We start from the raw sequence: 27,741 nt of genomic DNA, 5'->3' as shown, positions 1-27,741 counted from the left end.
GGCTCTGACACACTGTCGGCAGCCTTGAGTAGGCCGTGGGACCCAGGTCAAAGGTCACAGTAACTTGCATGTGTATGAGGTAAGAAGTAAATAAGTAAATCTACACATGCGCCAATAGCATGAGTAAGCATTATGAACAATACACATGCGCCAATAGCGTGAGCGAGCATTATGAACAATAGGCATGCGCCAATAGCGTGAGCGCACATTATGAACAATACGCATGTGCGGGCAGAATATGTAAAAAAGGACAAGTGCGCCACGTGGGCGGCGCGCCATCTTGTTGTACTAGAATAAAGTGTGGTTTCGCTCCATGTCAGCTCCTGGCACATTTTTCCAGTTGGGCAGCTCACCTCCTAGAATCCCTCTCCAGTCCCCTTTGGCTGACACACACCGACCTTAAAAGTCTTCATGGGGAAATTACTGAGAAGCGACACATTTCACTCTCTGCCATTCCTGCCCCAACCAAGCCCTTCACAATTAAAATATAAGGCAATCTTCTGAGTTCTCCTTCATGCTAGTGGCTTGACCTAGCATGAATGAAAAATGAGTTTTCAAGGAACTTAGGTGAATCAAGACTGAAAAAACTCTACCCTTTGGGGGAAAAAACCCAAAACAGCAAACTGATAGACAAACAGTCTAGGTCAGAGGTTCAAGGTGTACTCTCAGCCAAGGAACATTATTAACATCACCTGGGACCTTGTTAGACCTGCATCTGCAGCCCCACCTGAGATCTACTCTGACAGCGGACCTACCAGGCAGTGGAGCCCAGCCACTTGTTTTTACAAGCCCTCCAGGTGATGCTGATGAGCATTAAAGTTTGCGAATCACTAGCCTAAATAAATAAGAATATCAAAAAAAGAACTGGTAAGGCAAAAGCTCTCTAGATGATAACTTCATTTTAGAAGAGAGATCCCTTTAAAAAGGGGAAAAAAAAAAAAAAAAAAAGGAAAGAAGGAAAAAGAAAGAAGTATACACCAGGACATAAGATCCAGCGTCTCCCCAAACCTCACTCTGTGAAGGAGACGGAACAGCAGGAAAGGAGACGCTTGAGAGATAAGCCCAGGTGAGTAAGCCACGTCGGGAGCAGCGGCACAGGAACTCCATGTTATGCTGCAAACCCTACCAGGACATAATTCAGGGACAGATATGACTTTAGGACTGAAACTAAAAAGCAGTTCAAAATGACCCACATCACCTTGAACTCAGCCCCTGGTTTGCTCCACTCAGCTTCTCTCCCTGGTTTTCCAGCAATTAAGAATGAAGATGAATTTAACTATCTCCACTGAGGCGGAAGAGAAGACTTTCAAGTCACGATCACCCAACTAGTGAATGCTTTTCTGAGGCAGGGGGCATTTTTTCTTTTTTTTTTTTTTAAAGAGAGGAGCTTACTTTAGGGGAAAACAAGTGCAGTCCACTTAACCTTACCTCATCAGGGGCACCAAATGAGATGAATCAAAAGGTTTTTTATTTTCCTCCCTAATTTCACAACTCGGAGAAAAGGGTGATTGAAAAAGGTGTACATGAGAGAGCAGAACAAAGAGTGTGAGGAGTAAAATATGATGGAGGCGTGTGTCCCACAACAGCCAGTGAGAGAACAAATATCCACCCCTGCCCTCTAAACTCAACATCTTCATATTATTCATTGAACCTACACCAAGCCTGTTATGGGGGGAAAAAAAAGTTTAAGTTGCCATACATGGTTTAAGAGATAAAATACAATGAGCACTTAAACTAGATTTAACGCACAGTGGTCGTCTAGAGAGGTAGATTTCTCTGGACTAGCCCCACGCCCCATCTGTCATGGCTTAGACTTACTGTGAAGAGTGAGACGCCACAAATCGGGGTACCAGCAGACCAGAGGGACTCCCAGTGCCGTCAACAGGAGAGCCAGGGCAGCCTTCGCCCTGCTGCCAAAGCGCACAGAGCAGCGCACCTGAGATCAATAAAGCAACGTGCTCCTCTTTGCATGCAAATTTAAACACGGGTAACGGTAAGAAAAGAAATGAAGGCAGATTCGCCCCTGCTGTTCCACAAAGTAAAAACTTGCCCAACCCAAACCTAAGTCATACTGTGCACTGCACAATTCCCCCTCCAAACCTGCCAAGGACCCCAGACTAAAAAGAGAAAACGCACAAGAGCACACCAAGTTGATTTCTATGTAAGACCCCCCCCCAACCCCCATCAACTGGGGTGAGATCCAGGGAAGATGAAAAGCTGCACCAGAGAGGTCAAAAGTGAATGTAAACCTCTCCCACCAATGGCATCTTTTTGTTACTGAAGGTCTCAGGAAGTGGTGAGAAAATAAAGTAAAAGGGGCTTCCTTGTATTTTCCTTGGAGATCTTTAAGGTGTTTTTTCAAACTGAACATACGTCTGAAATCTAGTGACTTTAAAATCTAAAAAAGGCTTAGTAGACAACAGAATGCTTTAGAATTGATTACACGGTTTCCCATTTTGTATGTTTTTGGCATTAGTAGCCTCAAATATAAAGCTATTTACGTCAATGACTTACCTAAGAAACGCTATATAACACCATTTCCTCTCTACATGCTTTCCCTTTAGTTACATGATGCTCCTCCCTGGTTTCATCCATCACCTGTTTGAGAACAACACTCCCCAACTCCTACTCCTTACCTCTCCTGTGAATTTTTAGCCTCCACTTTCAAGCTCCCAATAGAAATGTCCAAGTGTCCAGTTAATACCTCTTGCTAAACAAGCAAAGTGTGTGGGTTTACTGCTATCCTTTCTTTACTACAACTCTACCCTGACTCTGCCTTTTTTGGGAGGGAGTGGGGGGTGGCGCACAAGGTTATCACCATAATCCTATTAACAAAGACTCAGGTCCAAAGATCACGATTAAAAGCCTTCTCCTTATCTTCCAAACCCAGTAAATTCTGAAAGCCTGTCCAGTTCTCCCTTCCAATCCCCTCAGCTGTCCTCCCACACACCTTCCAGAACATTTCTCATCTTCTAGATCATTTCTAACAAGAGCATGCTCAGACGTTTGCCATAATGCTTAAGTGATTGATAATCCCAATTTTTCCTTCCACACTCACCCACCAAGGCCATATTCCACCCCACCAACTGTCACACACACTCTCCTAGCTGATGTTTACAGTTCTCCACAAATTACCAATTAAGAGTTCCTTCCAGGCCCCTAAACCTGGCTCTACTCTGCCTCTCCAGCTTCTCTCTCCTCCTCCTCCATGACAAATACTTACCAGACAGCCTAATTAGACTCCTGAATGGTTCTTGCTTACTGCTTCAGGCTTTCCTAATTTGACATAGTTCTCACACAGCTCTTTTTGGAATACCTTCTCCTGCACTATACTTTTGAACACCTTCCTATTTCAGGTTTCCACTACTTCTACAAAGTCTCCTGATACCCCAGGCGGAAGAGATCTCCTCCCCAGTGTTCTACCACCCACAGGGCCCTCAGCACTACACAACATTAAATACATGACATGTTTTTTCTCTTTAGAGGCAAGCACTAAAACTTATTTCTCTTTGTATTCCCCTGTAGCCCCTACCACACTGCTTTACACACAGCAGATACTCAACAGATGCATGCAAAATAAATAGCAAATAAATCTCTTAAAATTCACAGTGGCACCAGTGACCCAATGTTACAGAGTGATTTTTTAACTCTATCATTATTCTACCTGATCCTCAACAAATACCCTTAAGGCAATTAGGGGCCAATAATTCCTATTTTATAAAAATTCAAGATGCAAGGAGGTTACTATTTATGCACAGAGCAGTCTTCTGAGTATAATTTAGCCTGTGAAGGTTCAGGAACTAATTCAATGTCACCCCGTTGATCCGTTGTGTATTTCAGCTGAAATGATACTTCTCAAGCTTACTTTCCTTCCAGCTTACTTCAGGATACGTCCAGAATCTTACTCCATCAAAGCAATCTACAGATGAGAAAATGTACATCTTTACAACGTAAGTTTTACAGGTCTTTCTCTGCCCTACAAATTATCAACATATGCTGAAATTTGAAGTATAAAATGGTAAAATACATACCGGCATATATAGCCTCTTAGTTTAAAATTTACTAGGCTTCAGAGTAGAGGAAGGTATGAAAACCTCATATAATAAGCTCTTTTAAAAGGTACTGATTGCCATATACCTGGAAACAAAGTAATCAACACATTATACTGCTCTGAGACAAGAAGACATTTCTAAGATACCATGAAAGCAGCTTACAGACAACTGGAGGTCAATTTCCATCCCTAATCAGTTTTCTCCTCCTTTGTTTCAAGCCAAGAGGAGGCAACTACAGCCTGTGAGCCAAATGCTACCCTGCCACCTAATTTTATAAATAAAGCTTTACTGAAATACAGCTTGCCTATCCCTTTATATACATACTCTGCAGCTGTATGTGGCTATAAAGACAGAACTGAATAGCTGCTACAGCAAGCATAGGGCTATCTAAAATATTTACTATCTACCCTTTATAGAAAAGATTTACCAACCACTGTTTTAAACTATACAAAATTATCCCTGTTTCCCCAAGAACATCACTTTCAAGAATTCACCTTTAATAAATAAGAATACAAGAGCAAACTAGAATGCTGGTATTGAAGCCCCACTCTGTAAAAGAAAAGAGCTGATGACAACCTCAACGACAACCTCAACGTCCACAAACCAAGAACTCATTAAGTAAATTATGGTACAATGATATACTAAGATTCCATTAAAATTTATGATGAGCATCTTTATTTAGATATGGCAAGATATCTATGACATGGTTGACTTAAAAAAAGGAAGTCACATATCTGTAATTCATTTCTGTAACAACCATCTACCCATACATCCATATGTACACATAAATAAAGGTGACTAAAAAGATATTAATAAAATGGTTCCTTGGTGGCAGCCTTTCAGATAGTGTTTACTACTTTCTTTGTAGTTTTCTTAATGAGATCTTTACACTGAATACATACCCTTCATAAAAGCTGTTTTTAAAAAAAAAAGTTTAAGATTTAAAAAAATTAAAGTCAGTGTGTAAAGTTCAGATTTTGCATTTTATAAAAAGCACTGGGTTCTTCAGAAAGTAAAGAGTTTTTTTGTAATTTTTTGTTTAGGTAGGTTTTTGGTTTGGTTGTTACCATTTCTAATTTTCCTTTTCCTTTGTTTTAAAGACAGAAAGGCTCTTAGATTTACCAATAACCTGCCTATCTAGAACTGGTAACCCCACTCTAGATGGCAACCTCCTTACTGGACGAGAAAAGTCCCTCACAAAAACATACATGGGTTAGGAGGAAGAAGAGAGGTTAACAGAACAGTCCCTTGACAGAAATGTATTAATTCAATCAGTGTCTTGCTTCCAGGTTTCCATAAAAAGGTTCATAAAGTACCCAAAAGCCACATAAGATTTTAGAATTGTGCTGCTCAATGACTGACTCTCAGTTAAGAGTAAGAAAGGGGAGATTTTTCTCCATTCATTTTCTTCAACAGAAGTAAGCTTCTGCAAGATTGGCATAAGTATTTTTTACACCAGCAACTGAAAAGGCTAAGGGTGTACATGGTACAATTATTAAGAACCCAGTACCACCACTGATAAAGAGATAAGTGAACAGTGCACGAGGCTTGCAAACTAACAACAGGAACAAAAGAAGAAATTGCTAATAACAACCAACACAGCTCACCTTCTCTGTGCCAGACTTCAGAGGCATCATTTCTAACCCTCATTTTATAAATGAAATAATTGAGATTGCAAAGTCACAAAGTACCTGGCTTGAAAGCCTAGACTCTTCCACCTATGATCAGAAAAAGAAAAATTTATTTCTACTGAAGGACTATATAAAATCCCAATACAAATTTAGCAGATGAAAAAATTTTAAATTCCTGGTTTATAAAAATACTACAAAATTACCATGTCAATCAATTTATTTTAAAAGCAATTTATTTAAAATAGTGTTTTTTTAACATTATTTTCTCAGAGTTAAATCTACCCACATTCTTCATCCTTGCATTTATTCATATATGCATATGATATGAATATATCCTCTACAGATTTGCCATACCATTACACAGAGCACAAAAACTTCTTCATATTGTCAAACTGAAATAGTCTGTATACATTTGTAGATACAGACTCTAGTTAAACATAAAACTATGACTTGGTATTTTATGATTTTTCTCACAGTAAAACTATCTGACCAGTATGGATGAAACAAAATTTGTGCCCTGAAAATTAACATGTAAAATGCTGTACAATGATATAACTAATTTTTTCACGTTGGTATTTACCCCACACTATTTTTCTCTTAGATATATTTTCTTCTAAAATTATGCAGAGATCAGGGTTTCCTGTAAATTTCCCGTAACTGCACCTCCACCTCAAGATAATAAAGAAGTCCCTTAACTCTCAGATTGGGAAACTGAGGTTTTGCTACCCCTCCTTTTTGTGGGGTGTAGAGGCATTAGACTGGTTTTCGAAGCGGGTATTCCACGGATCCCTAATAAAAGTTTATAAGATAGGGCTCTGTGGCTATACGGTTTTTATCCAGGGCAGCTCTGATTTTTATCAGTTCTGCATATTGGCTTCTTTATAAAATTTAATTTGAAAGGAAAAACAAAAATGATGGGTTCAATAACTTATTTTTTTCTTTTAATGGCTGGCTTAAGTTACAGAATGAAGAATATGGTAGAGGAAAAAGCAGACTTTCGGGTCAAACTTGCTGGATACAGATCTTCGCCCTTCATTTCCGCATCTGTACAATGAAAATAATCATACCTGCCCTGAATGCTTCTGCAATAACTGAGTAAGATAAAGTGGGTACCACCCCTAGCACATTGTGTGAGCTACAAGGTAGCAATGAAATGGTTAGTTTTTAATCCTCATTCTTTTGCTCTTAGTAACAGGTGAAAGTAAACGCTAAGGCAAATATTTATTTTAGATCTTAAGATGCAGTACGTTCAAACTAGTGTTGGCTAAAAGAAACTAGATGTTAGGCAAAATAACAATGCTAATCAAAGACCATCTCTGACAATAATAATGTACTACACATGAGAACACAATTACTTTTGATAAAACCATAATCCAGGATTAAAAAACAATAAAAGAAGCACATTTTGCTCAATAAATAGTTCCCAAGCCCTTAACTACACTTCAGGCATTGTAGAAGACCATACATGAAGATAAAATGTTGCCCAGATAGACATGCATGTTACTTGCTACTATTCTATTTAAACACTATTCACTATAGTGCAACCTTAAGTCCACAAATACATGGGAATACACACAAAGCCACAGGTAGAGGCCCCGGGTACCTGTATAATCGAACCTCTAGCTTTACTATCAAGTGTTAATGATAATGAGTATAATAAAACAGGAGGTTTCGATTCAAGCAAATGATTAGAACTGATGAGTCAAAAGCAAACAGAGCTCAGCAGCACTTGCCAACTTTGCCTCTAGTCTATCGTTAGCCTTCACTGATATCTCAGAAATAAGAGCATCACTCTGACATGCAGGAAGGCCATTCCAGTGAGAATTTTGCAGAGTGGTAAAAAAAACATAAGACTAATGGATGACACAGGAGATTCCGGGGAAAAAAAAGGAAAGAAGGAAAGCTCTCTGCCAAGGTCTAATATTTCCTTTCCTATAGATAACTGGAAAACATTTTATTGAAATTTCTTCCCCTGTTTCCAAAAACTGAAGCTTCCCAAGGGTAAGCTCAAAGAATAGGATCTACAGTTTACTGAACACCTACTCTGTGCCTGAGCTTCATGGGGCTTGTCTCATTTATCTTCCTGACAAAGTCTCAAGCTAAGTGTTCTCCCCATTTTAAAACTGAAGAAAATAAAGGCTAGGGATAAAATGACTCACCCAAGGTCACAAGACTAATAAGTGGCAACATCACAATCTGAACCCAGTACCAACCCTTGGACTCTCCCACACTCCCCCACCCCCGCCAGAGTTCTGCAACACCAAACACTAACATCCTCTACAATGGGAAGAAAAAAATGCTGAAAGAACAAGTATTAGTATTTTAAAGGGAGTTTGATTTTTTTGAGGAAAAAAATCCTAAATCAAACTTAATCTTCATATTAAGGAGACATGATATAGGAGCATTTCCACTCTTTTCCCTCTTGGATTATCAAGTGAAAATTTTAATAAATTGGAAAGAGTTGAATACAACCACAATATCCTTTTTATAATCAAAAACTGCTTCCATGATCAGGATAAAAGTTTTTTTTAGATAATCTAAATGTACACAACAGATTTTTTTCCCCTTAATTTGGCACTGTTAATGAGTTTTTCCACTATTTAGGAAAAAAAACTTAATTTTGAAATTAGCTGTAAGGACAAAAAAAAAAAAAAAAAATCCAGCACAAAGTAAATTTAGTATTCCTCTGAAAAGTGCATTTTTAAAATTTGGAACTAAAAACAAAAATCATTAAAAGAAAACTTCCATGATCACTTTATTATATCAAACAGAGTAAAAAGAATTCTTAAAGTGAGTATTCTCTAGAATGTAAGGGAAAATATCTAATGAATTCATCTGAAATTTGAAGTGCCAAGTCCACACATAAATGTTGATATTTGCTATAGAGTTGACTGCTTGTTGGTTTAAGACCTCCCATAAACAATGTGAATGTATCTGTTTATAAATAATAAACCATCTACGGACAGCACTAATCAGATTAAACTTAGGAGGTCTATCTTGACAAAACCTTCATTTTACAGAAATACATAAATCATGCACCAAATACTCCATAAACAGGGCACACAGACCCACTCGTAGTTTACTTTTTTGTGGTATGTTCTTGAGTTAAATTTCTGTTACATAATATTTTTAAAAATAACTTATCAATGGAAAACTCTCTTAGCTTAACAACTGTAAAAAGTTTTTCCTTGCATGCATTTGGTAGTTATCAAAGTGTGCACGTACACCCAGGCACACACACACCCCCGAACTCTACGTATGTATATACATGCATTATTAAGGATGAAAAATTGACGCATCACAAGAACATGAAATCAAAGAAAGTATTACGGTTTGAAAGTGAAGAGAAATAGGCGATTCAAAACTAAAATTCAAACTATGACGTATCTTTACTTAGGTAAGCTCAGGCAGCATAAGCTATATTTCTCCTATTCATCAAAAAAATCATACACATGAATATTTTATAAAGTCACAATGCAAAATCAGAAGACCATTCCATACATCCACATTTTAATCTGTTATAAATTAACTTGAGTCAGACCAAATCACAAAGCAATCCTGACTGTTCCATGTAATATGCACAATTACAACCAAATTCAAATCGTACGCACCCTCAGTATATGTAAGCCTCCAACAAATGGAACAATGAAGCAGAAGGCTAGAGTTTTCCCGGAGAGGGACAGGGGTCGGGGCAATCTGCAAAATGGATTTTTCTCAGACAACTGCGAAACCTGGAAATATCCTAAAACCCTGAAGACGCTCACGTGGTTTCACAACCAAGTCCCTTTACAAGCCCTAGAGCCCAGGTGACCTGCATCTCTCCAACTGCCCTATTTCCAGAATTCCTGATTTTAAATCACACTGGAAACTTCTGGCTGTAACTGAATACAATGGTCCAGTTCTGCCCTTCTAAACGCGGGGGGAGGGGGGCCCACACGGTGCCATACTTAAGTTTGTTTTGTTTTAAACTCGGACCTTCTGCATTCCAAAACTGTATCCCTCTGACTAATATAAACCGTTATTACTGAGAAAAGGTTAAAACACACACCCTCCCACAAAGCAGCCAGGGAGAAGGAATGAGGGAGTAGCAGTGGTAACATACAGTACCATGAGCTGTAGCGGCCTCCCGCTCAGTGGTGCAAGGTTAACAGATCGCTCCTGGCCTTCAGGCAGACAGCAAAGCCCAGCCCGGGGCGGGGGGGACAGGGACCCGGCGGGCAGGGGCCCTCCTCGGGCCGTTTACACAAGAAGGCAGCTCAGCTCCTTCTTGGTGCATTCTTTCTCTCTATCTCCCAACCTCTTTGCGTGTGTCTTGTCATATTTCCTTCAGCTGTTAATTGTCCGGACTGCAAAAGGCTTTAAACAGCCACAGTTTAGGAAAAAGCGAAACCCGTCTAAGTGACCATCACAGCAAATCAGCTTCACGCGGGTGGGTAAAATTTTCCAAGGGAAGTGTTCTTCTGATAGTTCCTGAGTCTCTGAGTCCCCCCACCCCCACCCGCCGCCACATACTCCCCTAGAGGGCTAAAGGCACTGTGGCAATAAAACATTCATGCGACTTGGAATTTTAACACAATGCCATTTCCCTAGTTTAACCTGAAAGGAATGCACTAGTCACAACAGACTACATCATCCTGCCATTAAACCCTGCCAAGGAACCGCTTTTTTGGCTTTGCTGGGCCAGCGTTGACGGGAAAGGAGGACACAGACCCACACACAGCGCACCGAGGGGCCCCCTCGGCTTCCTCAGCCTCGTCCAGCAACACCCTGCTCTTGAACGTGACCCCTGACCCCTCGCATTGTGACCGGCTTGTGATGCATGTGTCACTCTGGAACTTCTGCAGGGCCGCACGCTGTGCAGGCCATGTGCTGCTCCCTCTCCACGGGACTTGGGCCAATGCCAAAGCTTCCTTCTTATTATTACTGCTACTATTGAAGGTCTTACATGTAAGCGCGGGGAGGCTTTTTCCTTGTGCAGGAGAGTGGTCTGTTTTTCTTTTTCCTTTGTTTGTTTTAGGCCTTTTAAAAAACAAACTTTGCATTTGCATTCATAATTGGGTTATGATTACTGACAAACTGGCTTGCTTTGGGGACTACTTATCAAAGCTGCCAGTTCCTCTGCATATAAGTGACATTTAATTTAGACTTACAAAGTACAAAAACAGAAGTAATTTTGATTTCTCCAGAGAATGTTAGAGAAAAGCTCAAAGGTGTTGAACTCTGAAACCTCCACACTTAACCATTTCATGTGGCTAAGGTACCATCACACAACAAACAAGCAACAAATGAGATTTTTTTTCTAACCCTAAATGCATTGATTTATTACTTGTGCAGAGTTTTCTGCCTTCCAGGGAATGTAAGTGACAAACTAAGGGACAAGGAAAAATATGTGTACAAATGAAAAATTAAAACCACATTAAAAGCTTTTAAATGTTTTAATTAATTTTTAACTTTGCTGGGATGCCAGTTTGGCCCTTTTAGCTGACCACACAGTATTCATTTTTATTTATTTTGAAGTTACAAGATACCATAATTTTGCACCCCCCCAAAAAAATCTTTTTCTTTATTCTCGGCTTCTCTCCCACAACTAAAGTATGCCTGCCAGATTTTTTTCCTTTTCTCATAATTTTTTTCCTTTTCTGATCACTAACTATTTTCATATGGGGCACTTTCACTTTCAACCTTGCTCTACTATTTTGTCTTCTTATTCCTCCTCTACTTTAGTAACAGGCAGTTCTAAAAAGCAGCCAGTCCCTCCTGGCCCTGACCCTGAACTACAGCCAGGTGAGCTATGATTATCCCCGAGAAAGGCAGAAGACGCTCCAGCATTAATCTCCTAGAGTGAGGCCACGTCCCCTTCTCAGTAACAACTGAAGAACATCTTACTTCATCTAAGAGAATACCCTAAAATACAAAATGACGATCTCTAAGCAGGTTAACATGCACATGTAAAATAGTCAAATTGTCTTCCTTAGCGTAATTTTTGTCTCCTTAGTAACTGGAATTAGTCTTAAGCCTTTGTTAAAAGACTTTTTTCCTTCTTTCCTTTAAACAGACATTATCATGCCTTGAAAATTCATTCTAATCCCTTCACCTTAGCCAAACCATGCTAATTCTAGCTAGGAGGACAGCAATTAATTTCTTTTTTTAAAAAAGGATTGACTTGAGGAACAGGCAGTGGGAAATCAACAAAACAAAGAAGCAAGATTATCAAAACCAATAAGAAATAATCCTATTTCAAAATTTAAATGCTGAAATCAAACTGCCATTTTAATCTATATAAAACACAGCAACAAAGATGTGATTTTTTTTCAAGTAATCTGACTTACTATCAATGTATATTGAAATTCCAATTTTGATGTTACCGGGGGAAACCTAGTAAAATTACAGACAGAACTACTTAAAGCCATGAGATTAAAATTAGAGGATAACTTCTATTTAAATTCAGTCAGGTATACTTTTTTGCTACTGTCAAATTAATCAACAGTGATTCCAAAGTATCTCTGACAAACATCCAGAGAAAGAAAAGAATAAAGGTCTCTGATGCGGTTCCTCTGAAGACCTCTGGAACTTGGAGATACATCACTAAAAAGAAGGAATCACCCGTCCTTTATTTCTTTAAAGAAAAACAAAAAGGCTATCAACCAATTTTATAGTCCTAATATACTGGTACAGTGATTCATCATGAAGTCATATTTTTTTAAATGAAACAGGACCAATACAGTAAGTGCGATCAGAACACTACAGAGCCTGCTAGAACAGAAAGTTGTATCAACAAGTGTACAGAATTTCAGAAAGTTGCGAAAATCTAAAAGTTTTGCAGAAATATAAACATGCTGGTGGGTACATGTGTATGATCAAATCTGTGATAAGCATCAGTGATTTTCATTTTCCTTTAACCAAAAGAAAATTTTACTACGTTAAATGGCATTCAGAAATACAAGTTTTAAAGTTTTGTCAGTTACCTTTAATTTCTAAAAAGCAAAATAGGTGAGAAGTTTCTCACCAACTCCTATTCCAAGGAGCACAAACACAAATAGGTTAATCTATTCTCAACAAGAGTCTACTTGGAGCTATAGGCTTGGCTAAATCAACCACCACTACTACTGACTGCCCCCCCCCCGCCCCCCAAACAGATTCTAAACCTGAGCGAGGGCAACCCTCAGAGGCAAGGAGATGAGATGGGAAAGGAAGAGTATAGGTAAGAGTGAAGGAAGGACAAGGAAAGAGATGGAGAAGGATGAAACCAGACTGCAAGAAACACAAACAACAGGAAAGAAGGCGGTGAGAGAGAAATTAAGAATGAAATAGGGAGGAGAGAAATGGAAAAGGGGAGCCAAGAAAGGGAAGACTGAAGGAAAAAAGAGATGGCAGGGGAGAGGGGAGGTGGTGGAGCCCCGCGACACAACAGTGGATCCAGCAGCTGGCCGGAGATGCTAATTCAGCGCTTTAACAAATCAATGCCACTTGAAAAGTACAATGCGAGCCCTCACTGGGTAGATGTCAGGGGACTGAGAAAATGCATTCTCAAGTATTTCACATTAAGAGGGAATAATGTGTTAATTTATAACTCTTCACCCTATACACTTGGATTATCTATCTGTGTCAGCGATTTGACTTCTTAAATTTATCAAAAACGCATGCCAAGGGAGGCAGCTCCAGCGGCACCACTGGGAAATGGATGTTTCGGAAGAGCCTGTTCTGGGTAGCAGTGTGGTTCCTTTCGCCTTCCCTTTTGGGCTGAAGTGTCTGTGGGGGTGGCAGGAAGAAGTGAGCATCTGAAGGCGAGGTCAAGGGAGGAGGGGAACTCCTCCTGGTCCAGTTACTAACGCGACCAAAGGAAAGGCTTTCTTGGCCTGTGGTTGATTGCATTAGGTGCCATCCGTCAAAAGTGACAGAGAAGAAAAGGAATAACTTGAATCAGCAACCCTAGCTGCCATCATCAGAATTTACTCTACGGAAACTTACTTCAGTCTCTCAGCACACCCAGCGGAAAAGAAGCTGCTGACAATTGGACTGTAATTATACAGTACTCCAGCCAGGCCACTGGGTTCCACAGACAGACCTTATCAACATCGGAAGGGAAGGGAGGGCAAAGCTTATTTTATTTGGTTAGTTTTGAGACTGGGAGGGAAGATGTTGAAGAACTGATATTACATCCCAGCATTCAGGAGCCTAATGTTTCTTTCTTCAGAAAAACATTTTATTAAACATCATATTCTTGGAACTGTTCCCTAATTGTTCCTTCATGTAAATTTAGACAACTTTTAAGATAATGATAGCACAGTTCCTAACCTGAGGGAGAGAAAGACTGTTAGTATTTTTTTTGCTGCCAAAATTAAAGCATTATCAGACTGGTTTTCCAAGTGCAAGCACTGTCAATACACAAAGGCAAGTGTGTTAAAATTTTGGACTAAATGGAAGAGAGTAAGTTTCAAGAAAGTATTTTAATTAAGATGACAGCTTCAAAGATATGAAGAGGAACAGTGATTTACACATATAAAGGGAAAAAAATGACCAGATAGTGAGTAACTGCTCAGAGTTTCATTTAAAACTGTTTAAACTACACGCAGCAGTACTTTAAACCGTGGGGCTATTTTTATTTGCTACTTGTACAATCGCAACAGAAACAGACATTCCCATACTTGGGGGACATTCATATGTAAATGAATGCTGATGAATGGAAATGAGATGCTTTACATCATGGGCAACGTTCAACATTTAATTTAAGAAAAGGTAGAGTTACCTCACTCACTAAAGCTTGCATCTCTTCCCTTCTACCACTGGGCACCAAAAGAGACGAAAGACAATGATGGACCTTCTATCAGTTTCTATTGGCTAAACACCACCTTCCAGAGATAACACAGAAAACAAACATTCTTTCAATCTCGTGTGTTGCATCTTTTCTTCTACAAAGAATTACAGTTACTTTTTAAAATGAGTATTTGATTAGAAACTGAAATTGTAAGTAAATAGGTAGGCAGAAATTTTACAGTGGCACTGAGCCAAAAGGTTAAAATGTCCAAAACAGTATGATGATTTTAATGAATGTTTTATTTCTTTCAAAGGAGGTAATAAGGAATTTCTGAGGTCAAGGCCATAGAGTGCATTACTTTCCCTTTTCAGATAATCTTAGGATTATATATATTTTATATATATATTCTGAGTAGTGTGTTTGCAATGGCAAAGAATCACACTGTATGCATTTCAAGGGCTTCTATGCCCTGAGAGTAAGATTTGTCCTGTCCCTGGTTTTTGCATGAATTACCATTACTGTCTGTCCCATCCCAGCTACCCCCTGGTAAACTATCTATTCTTATCATTATGGTAACATTAATCCCATTCTCCCTTTCCCCTCCCCCACCACACTCACCTAAGGGGTTAAAAGACTTCAGTACATTTGTGACTTGTCAGTGACATATAATACCAGGGTCCTTCATGCAATCAACTTTTACTTGACATGTATTTGCTCATCACAGGACCCGCATTACTACTGGGAAAATGAAGAAAAACCTAAATTAACACTTGACATTCAATATGGTCAAGTCCTTAATTGGCTGGGCTTCCTGAGAAAGCAATTTTCTATTCCCCAAACTGTTCGCGTGTCATGTGTGGAGTGCAGCTCTTGGCCATCACTGCTGTCCCTCGCTCCCTCTAATGAGAGCAGATGAATTAGTGCTACGTGACACGATTTGAACAGGGCTTCCTCCTCTTCCCCTCCCCCCAATCCTTCTCCTGCACCAGTGACAGCTGTGGGGCAAGGGAAAGAAAGAGAAATGAAAGAGCAAAGAATCCTGGAAAGGATGATCATTTTTAAAAATGAACCTTAAATGTCTTGTTGAAACTCCAGAACAACAAGGTCATTTAATTGTGGAGGTGGGGAAGGGGGTTGTTACAAAGATCAGGGGAATTATCTGGCTATGGTTGATTTGGGTTGCATTAACTTCCAGCATGTTTCTTCCATTCCTGGCTGGTTGCAGTATTAGATGGCACTAGTCTAATTAAAATGGAATTTACATCCACTTAAAAAAGTTTTTTTTAAAAAGTCTGGAGAATGGGTCAACCAGAAAAAAAAAAAAATGAACAGCATGAAATGATTATCACTCTAAGATAAACATACCTCTAGGTTAGAGAAAAAGAGTCCTTTCAACAAAGGTTAAGGTCCTAAGAACCTACAACACCAAACTGTCCCTCTACTTTGTTTTCAAATATTGTTCAATATCTGAACTTTATGCTAACTGTTCTATTTTAAATCATTCTATTTAGTCCCTTTGGTTGCTGAATTATTGCCACAAAAATTATCTGAACCCTGACTTCATTCTATTATTTTGGAGAGAGAGGAAATATATTCTGCTTTATGTGTGCTAATCTTGCTCAAAAAGAAACAAGTGATTGATGCATGAAAGGGAGGTAGGACAGAATTTGCTCTATTCAAAGATATTAAAAGGTAAATTAAAAAGATTTCTCTGAGTCTTCACTTACTCATTTTGAAACCAAAGAGAAAGTAATTTTCAATGCCTAAACTGCTCAACCAATCCGATTAGGACCAAACAGAACTAGGGGAAGAAAGAGTATGAGGCAAATCACACATTCGAGAAAGTAGTCCAAGTATGTGCATAAGTGAAAATAACTAGTTACTAGTACCTTAGCACTTGGGATCTTTACTCATTTTATTTTATTTTTTAAAATTTATTTATTTACATGTTTGTTTATTTGGGGGGGAGGAGACCAAGTTTATTTATTTAATTTCTTAGTGGAGGTACCAGGGCCTCATACATGCTAAGCATGTACTCTACCATTGAGCTATACCACCCCCCTTACTCATTTCTATTTAAATGAGGGCTAAGGTGAGATGCTACCTGTGCACCAGAAAGCATATCAAGACTGTGCTGGGGTCACAAAATCCACATAAGCATGCATATACAAACTATCTCAAGTGTAGTTCCCCTGCCTCAAATAAGCAGTTTGATCTTATTTGTTATTCCTCCAAAACTGTGAATATAATTACTATTAAAAAAAAGTAATATTTCAGTAGGAAAACTGTGAAGTAAATTAAAATATACAACATAGGGTGAAACCCACTTTTGCACTTTGTTTAAAATGAAGTTATAACTTAAAACCAGAAAAGCTCTTTCCACCTTTCATATTCGTGGGAAATAACAAGAAAGGCAATGAAGCTTTAAAAGGGGTTTTTTCCCATAAAAAAGTCAATTCATAACATGATTGCTGCACTGACAGAAAATAAGCTGTAACATTAGGAAACTTTTTGGAACACTTGATTTTCTAATTTGTTGGAACATTATCATTTCGGGATAATATGAAAACCCTAAAAGATGAGAATAATTTTGAAGTATTTTTCACTGAAGCAAAACAATGCAATGGACACACACTCTGCACCTATTATCCCACCAGTGGCCAAAGCGCTGATATTTCAAGTATCGTTAAGATTCCTTTTGCAAATATACTTGAGACAGCTTGGGAATGGGCATTCTATTAGGTGTGTAAAAGAAATAAATAGATAATTGGGTATTCTGGAAACGGAACTCAGTCAAATACATCCAGTTAACTGCCATGGCAGCACTATAATCACTGAGCAACAAAGGGCAGTGTATTCTGCCAGTAGCTTTAGGGTGACCTTTGCAATGCTGACTAGTCCGTCAAGTTCCATCTGAGATGCAAGGTGGGGGGGGGGGGCATTTATTAGGTAGGAACTAAAGACCAGGAGCCTCCAAAAGGGTAGGCATTTCACATTCAGGAAATGGAGAATTCCTTTCCCTAACAAGAGATCTGGGCAGCCCCCACGTTCTTTCCCAAAGCGTAGCCTTCTGTGGTGGGGAAACTCCTGGGTATCAGGACAACATCAGCATTTCCTCACCTCCCCAACCCCAACCCCTTACATCTCTAAAAACTGCAATGAATATCCAACTGGGAATTGGGAACAAGGGATCAGTGATTTCAGCTCTAGGAATAAAGCTGAAAAAGAATGTCGACATCATCTTAGAGCTTTAAACAAACTGGGAGGAGTCCTGCCAAATAAGTTATTTGGGGTAGTTTCCAACCACTGCTAACAGGATGGATCGACAATTCAGGAGGGCAATAATCAAGAGAAATGACTCTGCGCTGGACTGGAAAACTTCAAGGATCACCTATCAAAGTCAGTCTTTTGACTCCAGAAAGGTACTTTTGGGTTTAAGAAAGTTAACTGTGACTATGGCAAAGTGACATGCTTAAACTTGATATTCTCTTAGGGAGGAACAGGTTTTGAAGCTCATAATAAACTTGAAATGGCTCCGCGGAATGTTAAGGCTTAACGTAGACGGTTGGTGCCACTGTCGTGCCTACACAAAACTATGTCAACTTGGAAAGAACTGCATTAACACCTCCAGGGTATTCAGAATGGAAGGCTCCTCCCCCTTTCTTCTTTATTAAAAATTTTACTTTGAAGCATAAAAATAAGCTGCATTAAGTTGCCAACTTGTTTAGCACAGCTAAAATTAAAATACTCATTCCGGTTTGTAAAGGCATAGCGTATGCCACCCACTTAGTCCACGCCACCTTCCCAGCACACCGTTCTCAAAAAGCATAAACACAGCAGAGAGAGAAATGACTGCTTTAAGATAGCCTGGCACGTGGGACAATAAAACGATTTCTCAAATACAAGGCGCAATTGTTATTTTATAAAAAATTAAGAGCATCTAAAAGGGTATATTCTTTTATCATCCATTCTTCACCAGCAAAGCACCCTCTTTACAGCAGTGCTTCCCTCCTCGGTATTAAAGATATTTCAACTGATTCCCAGTAGAAAGGTTTCTGAACATGGTAAGTCACAGGGTGAGCTGACACTGAACCTCCGGAACGTGGCACACCAGCATCATTCCGACACACTTACAGCTGCTGTGTAACAAGCTGCACCAGTCACTTGAGCTGAACTACCTGACTTCCTCTAGAACAGTTCATCTCTGGTCTTTCCTCTAACTCAGCTCTTCTCTGCTGTTTCAGAAGCAAACCGACAGCTTGTTATGTTTACATCAGAGATGACTCCCTTCTGATTGGTGTCTGACACTGTCCAGTGAGGCTGTTCAACAAGACCCTAGGCAGAACCTAGGCACACCGAGGCCCTATTGGCAGATCACTTTAACAAGATGTTCTTGTTTCCTGTTCCCACAGAAATCAATAACAGAATGACCTTCAATTTGAAATTCAAACCGATTAATTACCTGTTCTGTTGAAAATGTTGCTATCTGATTTGTCTGGAGAATTTTAATTATGAATAGAGTATTTCTTTTAAAGCCCCTTCAAAAATTTTAGATAGACATTGAAAACCTTGTCCTATACAATATAAATGATGTTTTATTGAAGCTTGTATAAAATACTGGCCTTGAACAAATTAGTATGGGGAAGTTTCCCCCTTGTGGTCCATCTCCTCCCTGTGACATCATAATCAATTGCCTGGTAAATTACAGCAATCCCACAAAGATTCAGGGCCAACAATCTACTTTTTAAAGGTGAGATGAAAAGCTTTTTATGTTGAATTCAGCTTTTCATCTACATCAGTGACTGACACAAATCATGAGATTTTTTTCAGAATTTAGAAATCTCCCCTTCTGTCCCTAGAATTCTAAAATTTTTACTTTTCTACCTTTATTAAAATCCTTTGACTATTTTTTTCTGCTCACGTTTGATTTTCCTTTATATGTGGATCATACAAAGAAAAGCCATACATCACAACTATCAGCACGAGAAATATATTTACCGAACTTTTTTTTTAATTGGGAAAAAAGAATGAAGAATTTGGTTCATCCCAGTGGGGAATTCCCAAGATGAATGCTCACATGCAATGAAACTATTATCTTCACCCATTAAAATATTATCTAAAACAGAGGTTTCTATCTGGCAGCCAGTAGGCTGAATATAGCCTACAGATGAGTTTTGTTTGGACCACACACTTGAAAAAATATTTGAAAAGGTTGCCAAGATTTAAAAATCAGAAGATTTCACATTTAAAAAAAAAACTGGATTTCTGGCTTCCCATTAATAAAAGAAGAGGAATATCTCACAACACGGCTTGCATCCCCACCTGGTAACAGTTGGCTGAGGCAAGGGAGCTCCTACCTCACTGTGGTTGACACAGAGCCTTCTGGTCCACCATAGTCCCCATGAAACTCACCCACTTGCTTAATTTACCTTACATCCTCATGGCCCTTTTGGGCAACTGTGAATCTTTAAAATGTCATTCTGCTCCAAAGAGAGTTTAGAAAGTTGAGGCTTACACAACGTAAAACAGTGGGTAGATTTTATTTCAAAATAGTTGTTCGATCAAATATTAAGTGCAAAGAAAAAGAAACTCCATTCCATAATTAAAAAGTTTTAAAGCAAATCCCAAAACAGTGGTCTGGTCTTACACAGTGGTTCAACATTTACACTGGTTTTCAATCAACCACATTCCTCTCTGCAGCCCAGAAAAGATGCTTAGATCAAACTATTTTTCAGATCTACATCCATTTTGTTCCTTCACATGTTAACACTTCTGCACTTCCTTTCTAGAACGATCAGCTACTTAAGTGAAAACTGACCCTAATATGAAAATAGAATACATCCTCAAGGTAAATTTTAGAAGTCAACATTTAGGATGCATAAATATTATCACAATAAATACTCATCTTTCCTGGCTCCACACGTATGCCGCAATCTGACATTTATATTTATATAAATAGGTATGATGGTAGGTTCAAATGACCCTAAAAGTCATAGCATATTTCTTTAAAATTACTACCTAAAAGCAGATGTCTGTGACGAAGTCACTGTGCACATCTATTTAAATGCCTTTTAACTGCAAGCAAGTGCAAGAAAATTTTTTGTTTCACTAGTTCCAATCAACCACAACACAGTATTTCTACCTATTAATGGATTTTACAAACAAATTAGGAATCCCCTATTTAGCAGAGGAAAGAGTATCTTTCCACTGCATCCAGTGATATCAACAGGCTACCTCTGATGTACCATACAGTTCAGAATGCCCTACACAGGCTATGACCAGCCATATTCCAACTTACTGACAAGGATAAACTATAAATCAACTTTAGCAGAGTGTTTGCAAATTATGTTTCATCATTGGCTCATATTCTTCAAAGATTATTTTTTAATTAGGTGTTTCCTTCCTAAGAGAGAAGTGTTTTTCTTCCATTTTCACCTTAAGAAAGTAACCCTTAAACACATGCCAAATTTACTTCACAATCAGATCTTAGTCCCCAAATTCTCTTGAATCTTAACAACTTGAACAACTGTAAGTAAACAGTTCAGAAAATCATAATGATCATACTGTATTCCTTAACTCCCTGTTGAATAGGAGGAAGATAAAATGCTGTGAGTATGAGCTTAAATATAGTCTTAGACCCGATATCTGAACAACAATGTGATATATTCCTTCTGGGAAGCATTTTTCCTTAATATCCATTATGTTTGAAATTTGAGCAATTAGAAGCAGACACCTGGAACACAATTATTAATTTACCTCTTCCCACCCCTTTTATACTTCTTGTGAAACCATCTCTTAAGGTGCTTCTTAAAGAGATGATCCTTTGGGATAGCATCCATGTAAACGTTCACATTTTCTTTAAAACATCTTGGTATAATCTAAGACTAAACTTACTCTCTTTTTTCTTTGTGTGCTGCTTTAGAACAAAATTTTAAATTTCTCAAATATTAGAGTAAAATAGTGAAAAAAACAAAAAGTAAAACAAGAGTTCTAGGAAAAGTATAATTCACCACATTCATATTGATTTATCTACTGTAACATTTTAAAAGGGGGAATCTTATCAAAAAAAAAGTTAATTCCCATCCAAAGCTTTAATCTGTTCTCCCAGGTTCTCATCATGGCAGCTGACTGTGAATACATAAAGCAGTTCCAGGAGACTCCTGACTTGGTTATTTTTGTTTGCACTTTACAATTTTAAGATGAAAAAATAAAGCATGAGATAATGAATGTTCAATATCACTTAGCCTGTATTCTGTGGGGATTAAGGTACTACGTTCACTTAACTCCTTCCTTCTACTAATCACTGATTTCTAGAAGAGTCTCTGAAACTAGGCTTATGTTGAGGCTTATTTCAACATTCTGCATAAAAAAAGAAGAAAAGAAAGGAAGGAAAGGAGGAAAAGAAAGGGAAGGAAAGGAAAGAGAAAAAAAGGAAGAGAAAAGAAAAGAAAAAAGAGAAATAAAAAATACAGGAATACTGGCACATACGGAACAGTCATCAGCATACTCAGAAGGCAGGCGGCAGTTGGTTAAGAAATTATTAAAAACAACTATTTGCACAAGTGAAAATTACCAACTTCTCCCTTTTACCAAAAGGGTGTTTTTAATATAACAAACATCCAAGCTTCTCTGGTCATGAGAAAACCTGGAATATATTATACACGCATGAATGTGGCCCAGGAAGCAGGGTATGAGATGTGCTTGCTATCAACAGATTAACACTTCATTTTCATTACTCTAATCTCACCACAGGCTGTGAACACCCTCTTTTTCTTATTTTAACAACAATGGTGCATGAAAACCCACGCTGGCAGGCAGGCGGAGTTCATGAAACGCACAGGGCCTTTATTCCCGTAACACATCGCACCTGTGTGAAGCCAGGGTCCGGCCTCCCAGGCTGGCTACTGAAACAAGCTCTCCCATATGTTGGGCTTCTCTTTCTACCCCTTTCTCTCTAATTTATAATAAATGTCAAAAATAAAGTAAAAATGAGAAAATTCTTTTTCACAATAAACTCCATTTAGTAGACAACAGAAGTGGTAACATATTCTAAGATTTATTCAGTCCCATGGTTACTTTCCAGAGTTGTTCAAGAAAAGAAAAAGTGGTTGGGAAGGGAAATGATGAGAAGTCTGAAGTCTGAGTCAGTGTCTCTCATCTTGGTATCTCCATCCCAGCTTAGTTCTAACTCTTATGAAGGTAACTGTACTTTTTCACTGGTCAAAAATGGCAATTTACAAAGTAAGAATCTATCAAGCTGTTTCCCAATGAATGATGCTGAGCTTCACCAAAAAGCTACCCTCAAGGAGCAAAAAGGCTACAAAGTAAGGAATCATTAAAATGAGATTCCTAAGACAGGGAATTCCTTTTTAGGGTGAGCCATCTGTACACTCACTGCATCTGAGGCAGCCATTAACAAATCCTCACCAAACCTAGAAATGAATCACTCAGTTCCTACAACCAACCAACAGACAGACAGGTGTGCACTTTCTGCCTGTCTACACCCCACATATAAACACACTACCACATGACAATGTGGGATTTTACAATTTTTCCATAGCAAGACAGTAAGTCTTTCCACAGATTAGAGCAGGGCTTTGGTTCTGGTTCTTTCTGGTATTCTAATATTTGTATCTAAAAAAGAACAAATGAAAGAAAAGCAAGATTAGATATAGTGAGAAATAACCTACCTGACTCTTAAGTTAGGTTCTGACATGAGGTCAACAAGGAGGCATTCTCACTCCAGGGACACTTTCACGAATTGGTTCAATGGATAATTATTCTCCCATATCTAGCAAGTGGCCTCCCAGTCAGGTCCACTGCCCTCCAGCACTGGCAGTGGGCAGCTTTCTTTACCTATGCCTGAATAGGTATAGTCACTCTAATGATTGAAGTTAATCTTTCTGGCTGAAATTTTAATGGAAGAGAAAAAAAAAACACACACATTATTAAAACCCCAGCAATGCAAGTTCTCATTTTAATATTAGTTTTGTTATTATGTCAAGCCAGCCGAAAGCAATTATTTTTGCATGTAAAATAATCATTACCCTAAAATTTTTCTTTTCAAGCCCCCAGTTCAGGCACTCTGATCATCAAGTATGAGTCCTGAGGAACTGTCTAGAGAACAAATAGCCACTGAAAGACACCGTAATAAAGCTGAAGAATTCCTGACAGTCCCACAAAAGCACAGCAGGTCCAATACTGGAAGCTGTGTCTTTCACATGTAGAATAATATTTTTTAATCTTGTCCATTTTAACAGTGTCTCAGCTGTGTGAGACAATGAGTTAAAATTTATTAAATACATAACAGCAGTGAATCCTCCTCACTGGGTTATGTATACTGCATGTTTTAAATTTCAGTTTATAACGCCATCCATTAACACTAGCCCCGCCATGATTTCAATTTCTTTTTAAAATGTTTCAGTTAACTCTTGTTAACAGCAGTTTGTCTCTAAAAGTTATACCTTCAGCCTCTTGAAGGAAAACTCTCCATGTTTTCCTCCTTCCCTCCTTCTAAAGAAATACTCTCTTGTGCAGATGCAAGTCTAACTGCACAAAATGATGAATCCAAGAATTACTTTTTTAAAAAGAAGCAACACAGAAAAGCAAAATTTCCCTTTCAGCTAAGTACTTTCTCACACAGGCAAAGGATCCAATTGAGCTGCCTTTCAGCACCTTTGAATGATAAGCCTGGGCCCCTGGTTACGTGTTTTTATCATGCCCTGACTTAAAGAACCCTTACGTAGCAAAACGCGGGACAGTGCTCCTGTCAGCACCTTCAAGCCCAGGACCACATCTGAGGGTGGCACTCTTCACCATCCCTTGGCAGGAGTGACGTATTGGCAAGAAGGTGCCTTATTCAGTTACTGCTACGTTTCAGGTGCATTTTGATTCCTTTACATTGGGGCAAAAAAGAGCCAGTGAAAGTAAGGAGAAATCCAGAAAGGAGAATGAAGTGAGAAGGAAATCAGGTCTATGGGAATGAGAGTAGGAAGAAAGCACTGTCTAATCATGGATGTAGGTCATTAAGTAAATGGCTGCCAACCAAGTAGAAACGAGACTTAAAGTAACCCTCCACCCCCACCAACAACACACAAACCCTAAAGACAGTAGCAAAATCACACTGCAGTCCAAAAACACTGAGCAAATAAAATGTCAGGTTTGCTCAAGACAATCAGTTGTTTCAATGAGTAACTTCCTACTGTTCAAGATTATTTTCATTTTCTTAGCAGAGAGAAATGAAAAACTGATGGGCTTAATTAAAGAAAAACAAAAGGATATTATTTTGTTCTTAAAGGATCAATTCTTTTTTTTTAATTAGGATGATTAATAAGCTGAGAATTTGATTTCTAAGCTGGCCAGTTTGAGTAATGCATTGTTTTTCCAAAAGCACTGCCATTAAGAAAGGCTCTGTGAATGAAGAAATGATACAGCACTTCCTCTCCTGATCTCTGACTCTGTGGCATGAAATGCTACCCAGAGCGTTTGAACAGAACGACGCTGCACCCCGCCCGCACCCAAATGAACGCCAGTCATAAATTTTTCACCTTAGGGTTTGAATGTACACTATGAAATTTGCTAGACTTTCTACAGGGAATGTACAAATTAAAAAAGAATCGATACTTTTATTTTTCCTAGTCTCTAAACTTTCTTTTAAACCTGGGGAGAGAGAAGCCAGTACAGGTGATGCACAGTGAGGAGATGGAGGTACCCCGGATGTCATAGCCCCCGGCATCAGTTTCGTGATGTCCTCTGCACGTATGAAAACTTAGAGCTTGAGTTGCTCGGAACGTTTTGTCATCGTATTTTTCATGCCTGTTTACAATTGTGTCTTATAGGAAAAAACTCCCCTTTCTCCACAATGTTTCGCTTGTATGTCAGGATACCAAGGCTGTTACTCCTGAACTGTGCCTCTTTTCCTTTATTTCTCTAAAGCTTAAAGATAGATGTCAAAGTTCCCTCAAAGAGTCTCTTGACTCCCTGCCTCCTCGTCTCCCTGGTCCTTAAGAAGACGAGGCTCACCAAGCAAAATGTGGAAGCCAGCTGCTTTTCGGAAAATACAAATGGCATCAGCTTTGGCAGATGGGGGCGAGATCAATCATTCCCTACGATCCGCCAGCAATCTTAAGACCAAGCCCTGGAGAAAGGTGGTTAGGCAGCGGCAAAAACACACCAGGAAAGGTCCAAGAGGATTTTCACATGGTGAGGAATTCATTCTTAAGCACAGAACAAACCAGGCTCCAAAGCTCACGTGAGAGGAAATCTTGGAACCATTATATTCCATGTTCTCTGGACACTAACAAGTAGGGAAGTCCCAGAAAAAATTTCTCTCACTGAAAAAGTCAAAGTGAAAAGATTCACTCTCTTATCCCTGCTAACACAAAGTTCCCTGACAGTATTCCGTGGTTAAAAAAAAAAAAAAAGTTAACTCCTAGTTCAATTCAACACTATGATTTAGATTGTAGACACAAGCTAAAAGCAAATTCCAGTTTCTCCTCTTATTCCTTTTGATACATATACATATATATTCTAATCAAGAGTCCCAAGTTCAGAAAATACCTCTACGGCTGTTAAGAGTCATGAGCTCTTCACGTTTAGAGGGAAAACCCTCTCACAAGCTTTGCAGACTGTTATGGGCAGATGCCCACCCTAACTTTAAGTGTGTGTAAAGCATATAAGGTGGGAGAGGGAGGCACTAGAATTTTTGTTTTCACTGACGTGGATGACGCCAGCTCACTATCTGTAACGGCCCGTTCCTCTGGAATCAGCTCCTAGTGTCACAACGACCTGGCAAACTTGAATGCTTTCACTATCGCTGGAGTCCTTGCAATCCTGCTTTGGCTGTGACCCATTCACTTTTGCCCCAACTTCTCCGAGATGCCTTACTCAGCATCTAATTAGTTAGGGAGGATTTGCCGCGGCTCTTAACCCTGACACAGGAGTGGGAGGATGTGCTGCTGTGGGAGCCCAAATCTGTCCTGTCACTACATTAATCAGATTTCCATAAAGCCATGCTTGAATAATTGGATTTATCAGTGAATGTTACGATACACTTAGAAATATAATTATAAAAAAATACCTACAATTATCAACATAAGATATCTGCACCTTGAAGGGATTTATTTTTCAACTGTGGTTACTTGACTCACTTTAGCAAAAGGCTTTACAAATTACAAACACACACACACAGGACCAGCTTGCAGATGAGACATATGAGAAAAATAATTTCAAAATGATCACCTACTATGTTCAAATTCATTTAATGTATCCTCGTGAAAATAAACTTGACATCTGGGCACAGATTTTTAACATATACTGCATACACATCTGAGAATATGCCTGTGCATGTTTTACTTTAACAGGTATATAAACACCATATAAGGCCTGCTACTTCTCCACTGCGTTACAAATTAGACAGTACCTGTAAGTCTATGTATAACATGCAGACTTCACGTAAAGCAGAGGCCAACACACGAGCACCTGGCTCCATGCTATAATCTGTATTTTAACAATTATCCAAATACTCCTGTTTTCATGCTACATTATAAGAATGGATGACAAGAAATATATTGGAGTATATGTCTATAGTTAAGACTTCAAAATAAAACATATTATCACTCAAATTAAACAGGGGAACAAAATTGGAGGTGGCAGCCTAGTAATTGAACAGGCTGAAATTACATGCTTCCTAATATAATATAAATATTTACTTTAGCTTCAAGACAGTAAGTTTGTTCAATTTAATCCTTTTTTAGTAAGACATGATGACTAAACTACACCAACTGTAAAAAGGGGGAGTCAAAAGGGAGGAGGGAAAAGTACAGAAACCAAGGGATGGCTGATGGCTGGCAATGAAAGTCATTTTCAAAGACCATTAACTATCAACTGCTTTACTCAGGGCTCTGGTTAAATAAGAATGTACATCCCTATGTTAAAAGGGCCAGCTACACGAGTGGGAGAGAGTTTAGAATAAAAATGTACGAACTAGAAAGAAGAATCAAACCACAATATACAATTAGGCATCTGACTTGTAAGAAAAACTGCCCGTGTGCCTTTTAAATTGTTAGTGAATAAACATTCATTCAAATTATTTAGTGTGCGGGGGGGGGGGGGGTGCAGGTAGGAAGTCAGACAAAACCACCATTTCCACTTTAAAATATAGATTCAACCAACGGAAACTGTGCTTGCCTATATGAATAGAAAGAACTAAAAGACTACTGGGAGAAAAATTCATATCAAGCATGCTTTTAAATGGATTCCAGCAATGTTATTATATGTTTCTGACAATATATTTTATTTATCA

At 38.8% G+C, this 27,741-nt stretch overlaps 1 protein-coding gene across 20 annotated transcripts in view; it reads right to left on the bottom strand.

The window, feature by feature from the left end:
• The window catches only part of BNC2 (basonuclin 2), a 410,528-nt gene that overhangs the window by 254,484 nt on the left and 128,303 nt on the right, over nt 1–27,741 (bottom strand). For 2 of the 20 annotated variants that reach the window (XM_032477645.1, XM_032477649.1), the window contains exon 1: nt 9,791–10,183. The exons of 17 other annotated variants lie outside the window; for them this stretch is intronic. In XM_032477645.1, the coding sequence (XP_032333536.1) occupies nt 9,791–9,793 (3 nt within the window). In that variant the 5' untranslated portion in view covers nt 9,794–10,183. Of the gene's footprint in view, nt 1–9,294; nt 9,372–9,790; nt 10,184–27,741 lie in introns of those variants that run through there. One more of the 20 variants, XM_032477658.1, reaches the window with a different exon arrangement.

This window comes from Camelus ferus, chromosome 4 (assembly GCF_009834535.1).
Source record: "Camelus ferus isolate YT-003-E chromosome 4, BCGSAC_Cfer_1.0, whole genome shotgun sequence".
NCBI lineage: Eukaryota > Metazoa > Chordata > Mammalia > Artiodactyla > Camelidae > Camelus > Camelus ferus.
Note: the sequence above shows the minus strand (reverse complement) of the source record. Positions and strands in the feature narration are given on the sequence as shown.